At 42.9% G+C, this 17,748-nt stretch overlaps 1 protein-coding gene across 1 annotated transcript; it reads right to left on the bottom strand.

Moving 5' to 3' along the window:
• Positions 1 to 7,970: 7,970 nt before the first annotated feature.
• On the bottom strand, positions 7,971 to 10,284 carry LOC131553498 (leukocyte cell-derived chemotaxin-2-like). The gene is made up of 5 exons (XM_058798211.1): positions 9,752 to 10,284; positions 9,352 to 9,384; positions 9,163 to 9,256; positions 8,456 to 8,607; positions 7,971 to 8,261 (listed from the first exon to the last, which is right to left on the bottom strand). Exons 1-5 carry the CDS (start codon positions 9,789 to 9,791, stop codon positions 8,095 to 8,097), a joined length of 486 nt encoding a protein of 161 aa, XP_058654194.1. The 5' UTR covers positions 9,792 to 10,284; the 3' UTR covers positions 7,971 to 8,094.
• Positions 10,285 to 17,748: the final 7,464 nt, after the last annotated feature.

The following is a 17,748-nucleotide window of genomic DNA, read 5'->3' as shown; positions in this document are numbered from 1 at the left end:
CAATCCACTGCAGAGTTTAGCTCCAACCCTGATCAAACTTACCTGTATGGGATTTTCTAATGATCCTGAAGACATTGATTAGCCTGTTCAGGTGTGTTTGATTAGGGTTAGAGCTAAACTCTGCAGGAAAGTGGATCTCGAGGTCCAGATTTGAGGAGCCCTGGTATATATAATGGGTTCTATATTGTTTTTTATCGAGTCGCGCCTCGCCGTGCCACTCACGTCCGAGGAAGACACGGAAGCAGCGGGCAGCGCCGCAGGTTTTGCCCCGGGATGAGCCCGCCAGAGTGGGAGAGCTCCGGAGAACATCTGCGCTGTGTCGATGCTCCTTACGAGAGAAAAAGACCAGCAAACAAGGTAAAAATATGTACGTTTGTCTGTGTGTTTGTGTCAGATTTTTGCACACCAGTTTACCTAACATTTACTCGTCAACATGGCGGTTACAGAACTTTACTATGGTAAACTGCGCTGTCATTTCAAACGACTTTTGTCAGCTTATTGAATTAAGCTTATTGAATTAAGCGTTGCTCGTTAAAAACAACGAGCAACGCCTATCTTATATTAACATTAGGTTAACTAATGTGAAATTTAGTTCAGGTGTTAGTAGTTAATGTTGGCCAGTAGCCTGAGAAAACAAAATCGTATGTTAGCTAGGTTAAACAGGTTTTATGGCTAGCTGCCTTTCTAGTTTTAGAATTAGTTTGTTATAGTTTTTAATGGAATTTAAGATTTACTGCATTTTTTGTATTTGTTTTAAAGGCAACTACAATGAAGCATCAAGAAAGACATGAGCAGGCCAGCCACCCTGAGAGATTTGTGTATTCTATATGAGGTTTGCCTTTTAAAAGTGTGTTATTTCTTCTACTTGTTTTTCAGAGAAGACATTTCTGTCAAAGTGGAGGGTGAGCAAAGATGGTGGCCACGTGGGTTTTGACTAAAAACTGGTGGGAGCAGCACCTGGGTTTTGCAGATGGCTATGTATTCTTTGGCTGTTTGTCTTTTCCCCCATTATGTTTCTGTTGCCTAAAGATTCTTTGTGAGGATAAATCCAGAGGACACAACATAATGCACTGCAAAACGTCCTAAGACAGGAGAAATGGTGAAGATGCGCTGTTCCAGCATTGGAAGACTGTATTTTTAAGTGTTATACATGCAATGTTTTAAATAAAGAATTTGATATTTTGTAATTGTGTCTGTTTAATTGAATGCCAGTAGTACCTATGTAGAGTAAAAATAAAATGAATTCTATATAAAAATTATACAATCTAATGAAATCTGTTTTAAAATTAATGAATTACAGTAGTATACTGATAAATCAAATACAGTTCGCTACTGTAAAAACCCTTTGAAATGTCTAACAGTGTAGACTGTGTCTATACTTTGTGTTAAAATCGCAAACGCTTCTTTATATCAGTGCTATTTCACCATGTTCTCAGAGACTATTAGAAAATCTGTTTCTCTCACTATGGTTTGATGCAGTAACTTTATTATTAGATTGCAAAGCGCTGGGCAGTATTACAACTCTGTTATTTATAATCATAAAGAAATACATCTGAACTAAATGGCATAATATGTTCCTCTATGCAATAGACTTTGATCTGAAGTGGTTTAATGGTTGCAGGTGGCCATCAGCTCCATCAGCATCAGAAGTATTTGGAGGGATCTGATTTGTATATTTTGGAATTTTTACTGATTTTAAAATGGTGCCCTAGTCCCATACATTGGAGTAAATTGATAAAAAATGGTCTCATTTCACAGAAAGAAATTAAAATTTTAACATATGGGTGGAATAATTTATATTTTTATTGTATTTTTTTATATTTTTGTAAGTTATTATATGAAAGTCTTTTATTTAAGATCTGTTTGGTCTATCTCCCTGCAGAAAATTTCTTTTGATACCACAAGGCAGCAGTAAATGGGGAAAATAATTTTCTTTATATCATTTTTTTTTAAGTTAATGAGATTTAATTGTAGGGAGGCAAAGTGTCCTCTAGGGGTCTCTATTTCTTCATTTCCGCATACATTTAAAAGTGTCCCTTACGCACATACGTTGGGCTAAATGGATAAAAAAAGGTCTCATTTTACACAAAACACCTTATATTTTAATACATGAGTGGAATAATTCACAATTATTATTGTATTTGTTCACAACCCATAGTGTCCCAACTCTGCATCGAGCTCACTGCTTGTGCATTTCGCGCTCGTGTTTGGAAATGCATAACTCAACATTGGATTGGCCTAGAAGTTTGATCGATGTCTTTTTGGAGAGCTGTAATTGGGGGCTTTTCAGACATTTGACACATTACGTGATGATGTAATCGCCCATCGACACAAACGTGTTAAGGCAAAACATCTCAGTTACGTGTGTAACCTTGGTTCCCTGAATAGAGAACGAGATGCTGCGATGACATCATCACTATGGGAACACCTCCGGTGTGACAAATGTCTGAAGCCCTTATACCATCATGCAAATTCATTGGCCAAATAGCGCTTAGCACCGCCCCCTACGCGTTCGTACGTATGCTATATCAGAGTGCTGGGCGCTATTTCATCAGATTTCCATGTGACGAAGGAAGCGCTATCAAAGGTACGGAACGGCACGCATCGCAGCATATCATTCCCTATTCAGGGAACCAAGGTTACATACGTAACCGAGATATTCCCTTTCATAGGTTCACTTCAATGCTGCAATGAAGTCATCACTATGGGAACGCTATATCATAACGCCTTACGTACCTTTAGATAGCTGGAAGACCAGCGAAAGCATCTGCTCAAGTGGATAAGACCCGGGAGCCAGGTGCCATCCTCACGTCCAGACAGTAGAAGGTGCTAGGAGAGAACCATCCTACCGCAGCACAGACATCTTCCATCGAAGACCCTTTGAAGAAGGCCTGAGAAAAAAACACTGCTCTTGTAGAATGAGCACGCACCTCTAGAGGCGAAGTCAAGCCACGCGCCTCATAGGCCAGAGAGGTAGCCTCCACTATCCAATGCGACATTCGCTGTTTGGTGACAGCAGACCCTCTGCTCTTACCACCAAACAGTCAGGCCTTCCAAAACGATCGATAAGTCCCAAGAAGGAAATCGTACCATGCGGAAAGGCCTAAGCTGTCTCGAACCCTGCATGAAACAGGAAACCAGGTGGTGACGACCAACTGAAACACCTCCCACAGGTGCATGCCCTGCAGATATGGCCACCACATACACCTTTAGAGTGGCGGGGGTCACTCCCTCAGAAAAATGACTCTGAAGAAACTCCAGCACTGAACCGATGGGGCAATAAACTGGATCCAGAATGCGTTGTCAACACCAAGAGGCGAAAAGTCTCCACTTGAAAGCAACCGTCTTATGGAGAGAGCCCTAGAATTAATAATAGTGTCTGTAATCTCAGCCGACAGACACATCAGCGCACTCCACTCAGGGGCCACACCCATAACCTCCATAATTCCGGTCGAGGATGCCAAATCATTCCCCGAGCTTGTGTCAACAGATCGTGTCTGAGGGGAACCTCCCAAAGAGGGCCGGCTAGCAGACTGACCAGGTCTGAGAACCACGACTGAGTCCAAGTGTTCCACTCTGTCCGATCGTACTCTGAACAGAACTACTGGCAGCAACCGGATTGGGGGAAAAGCATAAAGATTGGTCTTGGGCCATTCGTGGGCCAGAGCATCCAGGCCTAGAGGCGATGGGGGAGACAGGGAAAACCAGAGCGGGCAGTGCGTAGTCATGCTCGAAGCAAACAAGTCCACTTCCACTCGACCGAACCTCTGCCATATGAGATTCACCACCTGGGGGTGCAATCTCCACTCCCCATCCTCCAGACTCTGTCTCGAGAGCAAGTCAACCTCTAGATGTGAAAGTATGCATCCTTTAGATCGATGGTTACAAAACAATCTCCGGATTGGATCTGAGACAGAATGGGTTTACTATTAGCATCTTGAACTTGCTCACTCTGAGCGCAAGATTTAAACGACGCAAGTCCAAAATCGGACGTAAACCACCATTTTTTTTGGGCACAACAAAATACCGGCTGTAAAAGCCTGACTCCATCTGAGTCGGGGGTATCTCCTCTATAGCCCGTCATAAATGAGCCATATTTGCATGACCCTTGGGCTTTCTCTCGAACTCTGAAGGCTGGGACGCGCAGAGTACCTGAGGAAGTGCTCGTCGTAAGGACTCGACCTAAAACTGCCCGAGGAGCAGTATGCAGTGGGACAGTTAAGATCTGAACCGGAAGGCCACAGTGAGAGAGGCGAATGAGCTTGCACGGTTCATCCAAACTCTCTGAAGGAGGGCCTGGCCTCAGAAGACGAGCGAAGGAATCAGGAACTGCTACTAGGAACCTGAGAACGAGAGGCCTTGGCCGTCAAACTCAGGTCTATCCGCTTGCGTTGGCGTGAGCAAACCAGTGGGCGAGACCTAGGAGTCCAGTCCTTATGAAGGCGTGCCAGTGGTAATAGCTCACTACTCTGAACCTCCCGATGATGCTGTAAAGAGGAAGAGTGTGACATTAAACTATATTACAGTGCTCATAAACGCACACAAAACTCAAGTGCATATGGCGGGAGGGGTTCTAGCAGACCAATCACAGCGCTTGCGGTCCGCGTAGAATTGACGCGCTGTTAGATTTTTGGAGAGGTGCACATCAGGTACGGCGTAGGTTCGATGCAGAATTATAAATTGGGCTTAAGCGCCAGGTCCGTAGCTCTCCTGAGCTCCTTAACCGCTTCAGGTGTCAGGCCTTTCCCTTCATCCAGCTCCTTGAGTACATCTGCCTGATAGGCCTGGAGCACGCCCATAGAATGCAGCGTGGCCGTGGCCATGTAAGATTTTCTGATTAAAGCAGAAGTAACCCTACACGACTTGGACGGCAACAGGGGGTGTGACTTCCAAGATGGAGCTGAATTTGGCATGAGATGTGCCGCGTGAGTCTCTTCAATGGCCGGCATCGCCGCATAACCGTGTTCCGCCATTTTAGAAATAGTGGCGAAATCAGCAGCAGCGGGATTAGTAATACATGCCAAGAACGGTTGTTGCCAAGACCTCGAAACCTTGTGGTGAAGGTCTTGGAAGAAAGGGAGAGGCCTACAGGTCTGGAATGGAGTACAGCTAGTCAAAAACCAGTCATCCAATTTAGATTGGGCCTGATTTTGCGCTGGCTCGCTGTCCCAATCTAACCCCAGCTTGTCCACTGCACGCTTTTCTCCTGTCCGCTCGGAGGGAGAGAACTGCATGATTCAGCCATTAAATCGATGCATCTCCTGTTGCTCGTGTCTGCTGTGAGGAGTAAACTGCTCTTTTTCCGAAGAAAATAGCTGAGAACACGACGAAAGAAGGCTTTCCTATGAGCAACAGATGATCCACTTCCTGAAGGAACTGAAATTTGATGAAACAGTGCACAGCACGCTGATATAGCATACGTACGTACACGTAGGGGGCGGTGCTTAGCGCTAATTGGCCAATGAATTGGCGTGATGGTATGCTTCAGACATTCGTCACACCGGAGGTGTTCCCATAGCGATGACATCATCGCAGCATTGAAGTGAACCTATGAAAGGGAACCAGTCGAGCATGCACCATTCAACTGCATTGCATGTGTTGATCAGCACATCTGAGACATAATAGGCTGTCATTTGGCCTTGCAAGGGGGCGAATTCAGACCTTTTATGTTATTTTACGTAACATAAATGCAAAAGTGGACACGAAAGCTTATGTTCTAAGCTTTAAAATGATACCATTTATGTCTAGTCTACTGCTCTGCAACTTATTGATTTTTTTACAATAACAATACAATAATTTACAATAACTCTAATGATGGAAAAACTTTGCGGGGGCTGGGGTTGCTGTCAGGTTTAGCTCACTGGCTAAAAAGTTGTCTCATAATGTGGTTAAGTATGTACACAGACACAGACACACAAACACAATATAATGTACCAAGTTGTGTTTGAAAATATTTACCAATGAAAAGCAATGTTTAAACAAAGCAATTAAAAGCTGCCCTTGAGGTCTCTTTAAATCAATAAATTATGAAATCATAACACTTCTGAATCATTGAGTGTGGGAAACCTAATGAACAAAATACACTGTAATTAAGACAGTCATCATACCTTGCGTGACAAGAGTTTGTGTAGCATGCAAGGCACTAAAGTAGCTATTATTTTTGTCACGATACTGGAAATTCTAACTTCAATACAATTCAATACAATTCACTTTTTGATAACATGGTGAAAAATGTAACTTTAAAGTAGACTCAAGCCTGTGTGATATTCACACTAATGTTTTTAGGTAGCCAAACCATTTTAGCCTATTATTTATTATTATTATTATTATTATTATTGTTGTTGTTGTTGTTGTTGTAATAGAGAAAATATAAATAATATTTCACGATAAGTATATGAATTACATATTAAATATTTCATATTACATATATTACAGATAGGCTAATGCATGTCTAAATTAAGAGTTAAACTCTTTTGCTTTTATTTTTGTTTATATATTCTGTAAAGACAAGTTTACAAATCTAGTGATATGCTGTAAACTTCTGTCCACTATGGAAATTAGAAAAATAAATAATTGAACACATAGGTCGAATCACTTTTATCGCTTTTCACAATACACATTGTTTCAAAACAACTTTGCAGAAATTGGTGCTTATATTTTTATACTTTTAATGCCTAATTGTTGACGTTTATCAGCTTGCAATTTTGAATTTAGGTCGATTGACAGCTTTACCAAAGCAATGACACAAAACATATCGATATATGTTATATCGATATATGATATATTAGCTATCGCTAATCATTAGAGATCGTTTACGTTATTATGAAAAGCGCGAACCAAATTTTGAGTTACTAGACTATTTTTAATGTAGCTTAATTCTAATTTAGCTTAATAGTATATCGAAAGCACCTATTTTTAAATTCAGTATTATAGACTATTATTATTATAGGTGTATGCATCTAGAGGTCTAACCCACATTCTTCTACTTCTCATACAGGATGCAAGTAATGTTCTCAAGCTGCTTATCAGGGCTATTTATCCGTCAAAACCACAGAAGTCGGTTTCCGTCTGTGTACTCTGCTTCCCTCTTGTGGCCAAACCTGATACCACCAAACCTACAATTTAATTTATACTGAACGTGGGAACATGATATTGCTTATGATAAGAAATCCATTTACCCATCCCTGACTAATGGAAAGCCATAATGACAGTTATTTGAAATATGAGAAACATTGGGAGGTTCTTCTACAGTCCAGTGTACAGATTATTTAGCAGCATATCAGGCCAATTTCACTTCACAGTACTATAATTTAGATTCAAAAAAAGAAATTAAATGTAAATTTAATTAAATGTAGCTAAAATAAATTGTTTGTGACCACTTACCTTGAAAAATTGTTTTCAGTGTACATGTGCTGTAATGCAATCATGATTTATATGATGCCATGAGCGATAATAACAACAAAAACAAAAACATTTTAAAATATTTGCTAGACTTCTGCAGCAGTAATTCTGAGTAACCATATTTTGACCACATGTCCTTTTAGATATGAGCCATCGCAAATGCTTCACATGGTTTGAGTGTGTGTCTGTGTGGTTCAGTACTACTTCACCATGTTCTCAAAGACTGTTAAAATATCTCTCTGTCTGGTTTTCTACTCTGACATACACAAATGGACTTCAGCTAAATGCGAAATGAATGGTTGCTACAAAGAACCACAGATAGAGGTCGGAGAAACACACAAAAGGACATGAAAAATAAAAGCAGGTTGGCTTAAACTAAACATGAACGTTCATTAGAGCACACAGCCACACTACAGATTCAAATGATTATTTTTGACTTTGCTTACTAATTATCAGTGTGTATAACTTCAGTGCAGACACTGTTTTGTATTTCTTTGTGAATAAGTCCAAAAAAAAGGATAATTTATATGCAATGCTGGTACAATTTACCACATGTAACACTGAGAACATAATAGTCTTCAAAACTTTATTATTAGATTGCAAAGTACAGGGCACCAGCATATAGAAAGAAAGCTGATATAAATGACACAAAATTCTGAAGTGGTTATCAGGTGGCCATCAGCTCCATCAGCATCAGAAGTACTTGGTGGGATCTGATTTGTCACACATTTGAACGTGAACGTGGGAAGTGATGCCAGGATAAACCTTCTGCATGGGGAGCAGAGTTCCGATCTTCTGCCCTTTCTTCAGGGTCCCAGAGTAACTGTCCGGCTTAACATAGAACAGCTTGAAGCAGAGACCTGCCAAACAAATCATGTGGGGAGATAGAAGATTACTGTGAGATTATGACTTTGATGAATGAAATCTTTTTCCACATGTCCATATTAGTAGTAGCATTTTATCAAGCAACACGAAAGTCTATAAAATTAAGTTGTGCTACATTGCTATTAATGCTTTTAGAGCATTTAACAGATGTGAAGATGTAAGTACAAACCTTCTCCGCTCAAGTTAATGCCATCATTGATAGCATTGTTATTGTTGTATGGTACAGCTTTGCCGTTCAGCTTCACATCAAATGGAGCATAAACCGTGGCTCCATCAGCACACACAATGTCAAGACCCTCATGTTTCCGTTTTCCACCGCCTCTGCAGCACAAACACACATTAAAGAAGAATTCACCACAAGATTTCAAAAACTTTTTCAAATCAATGTTCAATCAAACAGGATGCATCAAGCTACATGTAGATCTGAGTTCAGTGTCATCAAATATTATTTGTTCTTGTGTGTCTTGAGACAGTTTTTCAGTGAATAATAATGTTAGTACACATCAATCTCCACTGAATGAAAAAATAAATAAAAAAATCTTATGTTTCAAAAAAATGAAGACATTTTATAGATTATTATAGATTATTATATTTAAAACTAAATGAAGGTGTGTAAATGATGATGGATTTTATTAGTATGTTGTCTATGGCGCAGAAGATCTCGGGCCGTTGGGTAGTGTCACGTTTGTGTGGTAACACACTCAAAACGAAAGAATGATATCAATATATCATAACACGGCCTCCACTAAATGTGTCATCAATGACTTCTGGGAAGAGCTATGAGGAGAGGTAAGAGAAAACTACATTTGTTTGAGAGATTTGTTTGCTCTGTATAAGGGGAGTCAGAAGAAACACAAAAAATAAAACACAATTTACCGGCTGGCTCCATAGTTTCCACAGCCATACTTTGTTTCATCACATCCTCTTTTGCGGTTACTTGAGTTACCACTGCAGAGGGGGCCAAATTTCACTGTCAAATGAAAATAATTTTCTGTGTTACTTTATGCTCTGTCTGTCTTTATATGTGTCTGCCTGTTTGTATTTTTCTTAATTTACATTTCATACCTTGACTAGCATCAACAAGACAGCTGCAAATCACTGAAAAAAAGACACACATTGAGACTTTCATTTGCATAATTAGTTTTTCCAATGTTTACTTTGCATGTTTACTCTTTTCGTAATTTTTTTTATTGGCACCATAAAACATAAGTAAATTTTAGCAAATCTTAAAATGGTAACAATAAAACTTGTAAATTCTTGTTTGTGAGAAAATGTCATGCATTTAATTTATCCTTAAACAGATTCAAAGTCAAATTAGAATATGCTTTATTTGTGCTGTATAAGTGTGCTTTTTTTTTTTTTTCCATAAGCAAGTTAAGTTTTAAAATAAAATTTAAGGGAATCTTTTTTTAGTTTTCTAGTTGAAAGCTAATGTCCATTTTGCAATTAAATTGTAATTTCTTACCAGCCAAAAGCAGAAAACTGAAAAGGATGTAAAGTCTCATGGTCCTGTAATTATTTGTTTTCAGATGCTGTCTTCTCTGCTGTCGTCCTCAGTCTGGTAGAAACATTTAACTGTGAGTTTTTATATTTTGGCTTGGGTCTTGTGGAAATTCTGTGGAAATTTGACTTTCGCCACTCCTGTAATTGTTTGTTCTCAGATGTTTTCTTCTCTGCTGTTGTCCTCAGTCTGTCTGGATTTTTGAAGTTTTTATATCTTCTACGGAGTCTCTTGTAAATTTTGCTTTCAACACATAAACACACCCACACATGGATGTTTATTTAGGGACCTATCCCACACCCAACCCTAAATGAATAAATTAAAATGAATCAATAAACTTTATTTAACCCCTTGAGCTCTGCAGCATATTTTGGAATTTTTACTGATTTTAAAATGGTGCCCTACTCACATACATTGGAGTAAACTGATAAAAAATGGTCTCATTTCACAGAAAGAAATCTAAATTTTAACACATGGGTGGAATAATTTATATTTTTATTGTATTTTTTTATATTTTTGTAAGTTATTATATGAAAGTCTGTTATTTAAGATCTGTTTGGTCCATCTCCCTGCAGAAAATTTATTTTGATTCCACTAGGTAGCAGTAAACAGGGGGAAAAGAATTTTCTTTATATCATTTTTTTTTTTTTTTAAGTTATTGAGATTTAATTGTAGGGAGGCAAAGTGTCCTCTAGGGGTCTCTATTTCTTCATTTCCGCATACCTGAATTTAAAAGCGTCCCTAACCCACATACGTTGGGCTAAATGGATAAAAAAGGTCTAATTTTACACAAAACACCTTATATTTTAATACATGAGTGGAATAATTCACAATTATTATTGTATTTGTTCACAATCCATAGTGTCCCAATTCTGCATCGAGCTCACTGCTTGTGTGTTAGGGGGCGTGCCCATTTTGTGCTCAGTGTGCCCTCCTCCCTCGTGTTTGGATTGGCCTAGAAGTTTGATCGATGTCTTTTTAGAGAGGGGGCTTTTCAGACATATGACAGATTACGTGATGACGTAATCGCCCATCGACACAAACGTGTTAAGGCAAAACATCTCGGTTACGTATGTAACCTTGGTTCCCTGAATAGGGAACGAGATGCTGCGATGATGTCATCGTTATGGGAACACCTCCGGTGTGACGAATGTCCGAAGCCCTTATATCATCATGCAAATTCTTCGGCCTCGGGGTTCCAGGACACTTGTTCTGGCTGCCCCTTCCTGCTCAGGTCTGTCAGAGGGGCGGCTAAAGAGGAGAAGTTAGGGATGAAGCAGCAATAATACCCCTAATGATAATAACCCTAGAAAAGCTTTTACCTGGGATTTCGTGTTGGGCCTCGGGGAGGAGCGTACTGCCTCTACCTTTTTCTCCTGGGGTTTGATGAGGCCACGACCCACCAGGTACTTTGCCTCGGAGAGAGCCAGGTGACACTTGCGAGGGTTGGCGGTGAGTCCAGCCCTTCGTAGCTCCATCAGCACCCTCCGCAGACGGTCTAGGTGGTCTTCCCAACGCTCAGAGTGGATTACCACGTCATCCAGGTAGGCGGCCGCATAGGACTGGTGTGGCCGCAACAAGATGTCCATTAACCGCTGGAACGTGGCGGGTGCCCCGTGAAGCCCGAAGGGAAGGGTCCGGTACTGCCAATGGCCACTAGGGGTCGAGAAAGCGGTTTTAGGTTTAGCATTTTCGGAGAAAGGTACCTGCCAGTAACCTTTGGTGAGGTCCAGGGTGGAAATGAACCGGGCCCTTCCCAGGCGATCGAGCAGCTCATCCACCCGAGGCATTGGGTAGCCGTCAAACTCCGAAACCTCGTTGAGGTGCCGGAAATCATTACAGAAGCGGAGGGTGCCATCTGGTTTTAGAACCAGAACAAATGGGCTGGACCAGGGGCTGTGAGTTGGTTCAATCACCCCTAACTTCAACATCTGCTGGATTTCCTCCTCAATAGCCTGCCGACGAGCCTCTGGGACTTGATAACGACAACTCCTGGTGGCGTTCGGATGTCGTGATGGAGAACTTGGGTCCGCCCGGGAAGTGAGGAGAACACATCGGAGAACTGACCGATCAGATGCTGTAATTCGGCTTTCTGGGTGGCTGACAGGTGGGGGTTGAGGTCCACAACCACGGGTTCCGTTGTGGCGAGAGCGGCGAGTTGGTCCCTGGTCCCTATCCACTTTTTTAATAAGCTAACGTGATACAGTTGGTTTGTTATTTTCCTTCCCGGCTGGCACACGCGGTACGTGACGGGGCCGATTTTCTCCAAGACAGTGTACGGACCCTGCCAGGTGGCGAGGAACTTACAGGCTGAGTTGGGGACCAGGACCATCACTCAGTCCCCCGGCTGGAACTCCCGTGGCTGGGCCGCCCGGTAGTAGAGACGTTGTTGAGCTTGCTGCGCTTTAGTGAGATATTCCCGTACCAATGGCATGACTCGGTCAATCCTCTGCCTCATATCCTTGACGTGCTCGACTACGGAGCGGTGTGGCGCAGGCTGCCGTTCCCACGCCTCTCTCGACACATCGAGCAGTCCTCGGGGTTGCCGGCCGAAAGGAGTTCAAAGGGGGTAAAGCCAGTGGATGCCTGAGGAACCTCCCGTATACCAAACAGGACATATGGTAGCATGAGGTCCCAATCCCGCTTATCTTCAGCCACCACACGTCGCAGCATTTGTTTCAGGGTCTGATTAAAACGTTCGACTAGCCCATCGGTCTGGGGATGGTATACGGTGGTCCTCAACTGCTTTACCTTGAGCGACCGGCAGAGGTCAACCATTAGCCAGGACATGAAGGGGGTTCCCTGATCGGTCAGTATCTCGGCTGGGATGCCGACCAGGCTACAGAGCATGAAAAGCTTGTGGGAAATGGCCTTGGCCGTGGCTTTCCGGAGGGGCACTGCCTCTGGGTATCGGGTGGCATAATCAACGATCACCAGGATGTGTTCATGTCCCCGGGCAGAATTAGGCAACGGCCCCACTAGGTCCATCCTGATGCGCTCGAAGGGCACCTCTATGATGGGCAACGGAATCAGCGGGCTGGGGGGAGGCGTTGTCGGAGACGTTTTCTGGCAGGTGGGGCAGGCCTGGCAAAACCGCTTTACTTCAGAGTCTAACCCAGACCAGTGGAAACAGTCGCGGATGCACTGGATGGTATTGGCTGCCCCGAGATGACCTGCTAGCGGGTGGGAGTGAGCCAATTCCAGCACCGTCTCCGTCTTCGAACGCGGTACTACCAGTAACGGTTTCTCCTCCCCCCTTCGCTGGGCGACACAATAAAGTAGGCCGTTCTAGACAATGAAGTGCGGGAGAGGATGGGGTCCAGGCTGAGTTTCCTTCCCCTCGACAGTGCGCACTTGCGTCCTGCAGTGTTTTAATCTGTCATCCTCGCGCTGTTCTCTGGCGAACGAGCCCCCTGCCGTCACCTGTTGGAAGGCATCATAGAACAGGTTAGGATTTTGGAAAGGGGACTCACCATCTCTCCCGCTGTCCAAGGCCATAAGGGCGGGGCGTCGGCGGGGTCCTCTCACCGGTCTCTGCCGTCGGCGGCTCCTTTTTGGGCTGGCGGGCTGTGTAGCTGTGGCCAGCAGGCGGTCAAACCCAGGCCAGTCTCTCCCAAGTAGCACGGGAACGGGTAGATCCTTCACTACCCCCACTTCGATCAGTCAGGTGCCTGGGGCGGCGGAGATCGTCACTCTGCGCACCGGTACGTGTCACGTGTCCCCGTGCACACAGGTTATAGGGAGGAAGGTTTTGGTTTCGTTTCGGGGTGTGAGGAGGTGGGCCTGGACTAGGCTGACCGCACTGCCTGAGTCCAGTAAGGCTTGAAACGGGAAACCAGGGGGTGACGACCAACTGAAACACCTCCCACGGGTGCATGCCCTGCAGATATGGCCACCACATACACCTTAAGAGTGGCAGGGGTCAATCCCTCAGAAAAACGTCTCTGAAGAAACTCCAGCACTGAACCGATGGGGCAATAGACTGGATCCAGAATGCGTTGTCAACATCAAGAGGCGAAAAGTCTCCACTTGAAAGCATACAAGTGTCTTATGGAGGGAGCCCTAGAATTAATAATAATGTCTGTAATCTCAGCCGACAGACCGGAACACATCAGCGCACTCCACTCAGGGGCCATACCCATAACCTCCATAATTCCGGTCGAGGATGCCAAATCATGAAGCTTTTGTCGCACTTGTGTCAACAGATCGTGTCTGAGGGGAACCTCCCAAAGAGGGCCGGCTAGCAGACTGACCAGGTCTGAGAACCAAGACTGAGTGGGCCACCATGGGGCCACCAGCAGCAAGTGTTCCACTCTGTCCGATCATACTCTGAACAGAACTACTGGCAGCAACCGGATTGGGGGAAAAGCATAAAGATTGGATTTGGGCCATTCATGGGCCAGAGCATCCAGGCCTAGAGGCGATGGGGGAGACAGGGAAAACCAGACCAGGCAGTGAGTAGTCAAGCTCGAGGCAAACAAGTCCACTTCCACTCGAGCGAACCTCTGCTATATGAGATTCACCACCTGGGGGTGCAATCTCCACTCCCCATCCTCCAGACTCTGTCTTGAGAGCAAGTCAACTTCTAGATGTGAAAGTATGCATCCTTTAGATCGATGGTTACAAAACAATCTCCGGATTGGACCTGACACAGAATGGACATTACTGTTAGAATCTTGAACTTGCTCACTCTGAGCGCAAGATTTAAATGACGCAAGTCCAAAATCTTACGTAAACCACCATCTTTTTTGGGCACAACAAAATACCGGCTGTAAAAGCCTGACTCCATCTGAGTGGGGGGTATCTCCTCTATAGCCCCTTTCTCTAGGAGTGACACGAGGAGTGAGAGAGGCGAATGTGCTTGCACGGTTCGTCCAAACTCTCTGAAGGAGGGCTTGGCCTCCGAAGACGAGCGAAGGAATCAGGAACTGCTACTAGGAACCTGAGAATGAGAGGCCTTGGCCGTCAAACTCAGGTCTATCCGCTTGCGTTGGCGTGAGCAAACCAGTGGGAGAGACCAAGGACTCCAGTCCTTATGAAGGGGTGCCATAGGTAATGGCTCACTACTCTGAACCTCCCGATGGTGCTGTAAAGAGGAAGAGCATGAATGTACCGCTGGTGGTTGACGCTCTACCTCTCTGGACCTACATGGGATGAGCTAGCGAAAGGCGGCAGACTGCTGTTTCACTGTCTGAAACTTCTCCACACAGTCGTGACCGAATCCCCAAACAGGCCATCTTTAGAAATGGGAGCGTCCAATAGAAAAATCTTGTCCTTCTCTTTTATGTCAGCGAGAGTGAGCCAAAGTTGGCGCTCAACTGACACCATACCTGCCATGGACTTGCCCACTGCTCTAAGCGCCAGGTCTGTAGCTCTCCTGAGCTCCTTAACTGCTTCAAGTGTCAGGCCTTCCCCTTCATCCAGCTCCTTGAGTACATCTGCCTGATAGGCCTGGAGCACGCCCATAGAATGCAGCGTGGCCGTGGCCATGTAAAATTTTCTGATTAAAGCGGAAGTATCCCTACACGGCTTGGACGGCAACAGGGGGCGTGGAGGTCTTGGAAGAAAGGGAGAGGCCTACAGGGCTGGGATGGAGTACGGCTAGTCAAAAATCAGGTCGTAAATCATCATTGACAAAGACAATGACACTCTTCGAGCTCTTGAACATGGCCCGGAGAGAGTGAGAGGAAAGGAGAAAACTCTGTCATCCTGCTCTCCATAAGCTCCGGCTCGCATGCGTCACCTCAAGCGACCGCCTCACGTGGCACCTCAGCAACCACAGAAATGGGACTGTGGGGGTTAGACGCAAGGCCCGCTTTAAGAAAGACAGCGAGCCTCGAGCGAAATACTTTTAGCCGCAGGCTATCATAGTGCTGACGATCAGAAAGGCCGCTGAGCACTGCTTGAGTGTGTTGAAGGCCCAAACATAGCACGCACCTGTCATGTGTGTCTCCCACTGTGATAAACCTGTCACACGGCTCAATGCATCTCCTGTTGCTCGTGTCTGCTGTGAGGAGTAAAGTGCTCTTTTTCCAAAGAAAATAGCTGAGAACACGTTGAAAGAAGGCTTTCCTATGGGCAACAGATGATCCGCTTCCTGAAGTAATTGAAATCTGATGAAATAGTGCACAGCACGCTGATATAGCATATGTACGTACACGTAGGGGGAGGTGCTTAGTGCTAATTGGTCAATGAATTGGCATGATGGTATAAGGGCTTCAGACATTCGTCACACCGGAGGAGTTCCCACAGCAATGACGTCATCGCAGCATTGAAGTGAACCTATGAAAGAGAACCAGTCGAGCATGCACCATTCAACTGCATTGCATGTGTTGATCAGCACATCTGAGACATTATAGGCTGTCGTTTGGGGGGCGAATTCAGACCTTTTATGTTATTTTTCGTAACATAAATGCAAAAGTGGACACGAAAGCTTATGTTCTAAGCTTTAAAATGATACCATATATGTCTAATCTACTGCTCTGCAACTTATTGATTTTTTTTACAATAACAATACAATAATATACATTAAGTCTAATGATGGGGGGGGCATGTCAGGTTTAGCTCACTGGGTAAAAAGTTGTCTCATGATGTGGTTAAGTATGTACACAGACACAGACACACAAACACAATATAATGTACCAATTTGTGTTTGAAAATATTTACCAATGAAAAGCAATGTTTAAACAAAGCAATTAGAAGCTGTCCTTGAGGTCTCTTTAAATCAATAAATTATGAAATCATAACACTTCTGAATCATTGAGTGTGGGAAACCTAATGAACAAAATACACTGTAATTAAGACAGTCATCATACCTTGCGTGACAAGAGTTTGTGTAGCATGCAAGGCACTAAGTAGCTATTATTTTTGTCACGAAACTGGAAATTCTAACTTCAATACAATTCAATACAATTCACTTTTTGGTGAAAAATGTAACTTTAAAGTAGACTCAAGCCTGTGTGATATTGTCCACATTACATTCACACTAATGTTTTTAGGTAGCCAAACAATTTTAGCCTATTATTTATTATTATTATTATTATTATTATTGCTGATGTTGTTGTTGTAATAGAGAAAATATAAATAATATTTCACGATAAGTATATGAATGAATTAACTTATAGCCTATTACATATAAAATATTTCATATTACATATAATATATTACAGATAGGCTAATGCATATATGTCAAAATTTATCTTTAAGAGTTAAACTCTTTTGGTTTTATTTTGGTTTATATATTATGTAAAGACAAGCTTACAAATCTAGTGATATGTTGTAAACTTCTGTCCACTATGGAAATTAGAAAAAGAAATATGCAAATTTAAAATAAAGCATAGCCTAAATGTATGCATTGCGTAACTGAACACATAGGTCGAATCACTTTTATCGCTTTTCACAATACACATTGTTTCAAAACAACTTTGCAGAAATTGGTGTTAATATTTTTATTTTTGACGTTTATCAGCTTGCAATTTTGAATTTAGGTCGATTGACAGCTTTACCAAAGCAATGACACAAAACATATCGATATATGTTATATATTAACGATAAACCTATCGCTAATCATTAGAGATCGTTTACGTTATTATGAAAAGCGCGAACCAAATTTTGAGTTACTAGCCTATTTTTAATGTAGCTTAATTCTAATTTAGCTTAATAGTATATCGAAAGCACCTATTTTTAAATTCAGTATTATATACTATTATTATTATAGGTGTATGCATCTAGAGGTCTAACCCACATTCTTCTACTTCTCATACAGGATGCAAGTAATGTTCTCAAGCTGCTTATCAGGGCTATTTATCCGTCAAAACCACAGAAGTCGGTTTCCGTCTGTGTACTCTGCTTCCCTCTTGTGGCCAAACCTGATACCACCAAACCCACAATTTAATTTATACTGAACGTGGGAACATGATATTGCTTATGATAAGAAATCCATTTACCCATCCCTGACTAAT

The sequence above is a fragment of the Onychostoma macrolepis genome, chromosome 14 (assembly GCF_012432095.1).
Source record: "Onychostoma macrolepis isolate SWU-2019 chromosome 14, ASM1243209v1, whole genome shotgun sequence".
Lineage (NCBI taxonomy): Eukaryota > Metazoa > Chordata > Actinopteri > Cypriniformes > Cyprinidae > Onychostoma > Onychostoma macrolepis.
Note: the sequence above shows the minus strand (reverse complement) of the source record. Positions and strands in the feature narration are given on the sequence as shown.

Bases quoted from the DNA above. Each gene is read 5' to 3' on its own strand.
- LOC131553498 (XM_058798211.1), bottom strand. From the start codon at position 9,791: ATGAGACTTTACATCCTTTTCAGTTTTCTGCTTTTGGCTG. The intron at 9,385-9,751 runs GTAAGAAATTAC...TCTTTTTTTCAG, and splicing joins CAGTTTTCTGCTTTTGGCTG to TGATTTGCAGCTGTCTTGTT. The intron at 9,257-9,351 runs GTATGAAATGTA...TTCATTTGACAG, and splicing joins TCTTGTTGATGCTAGTCAAG to TGAAATTTGGCCCCCTCTGC.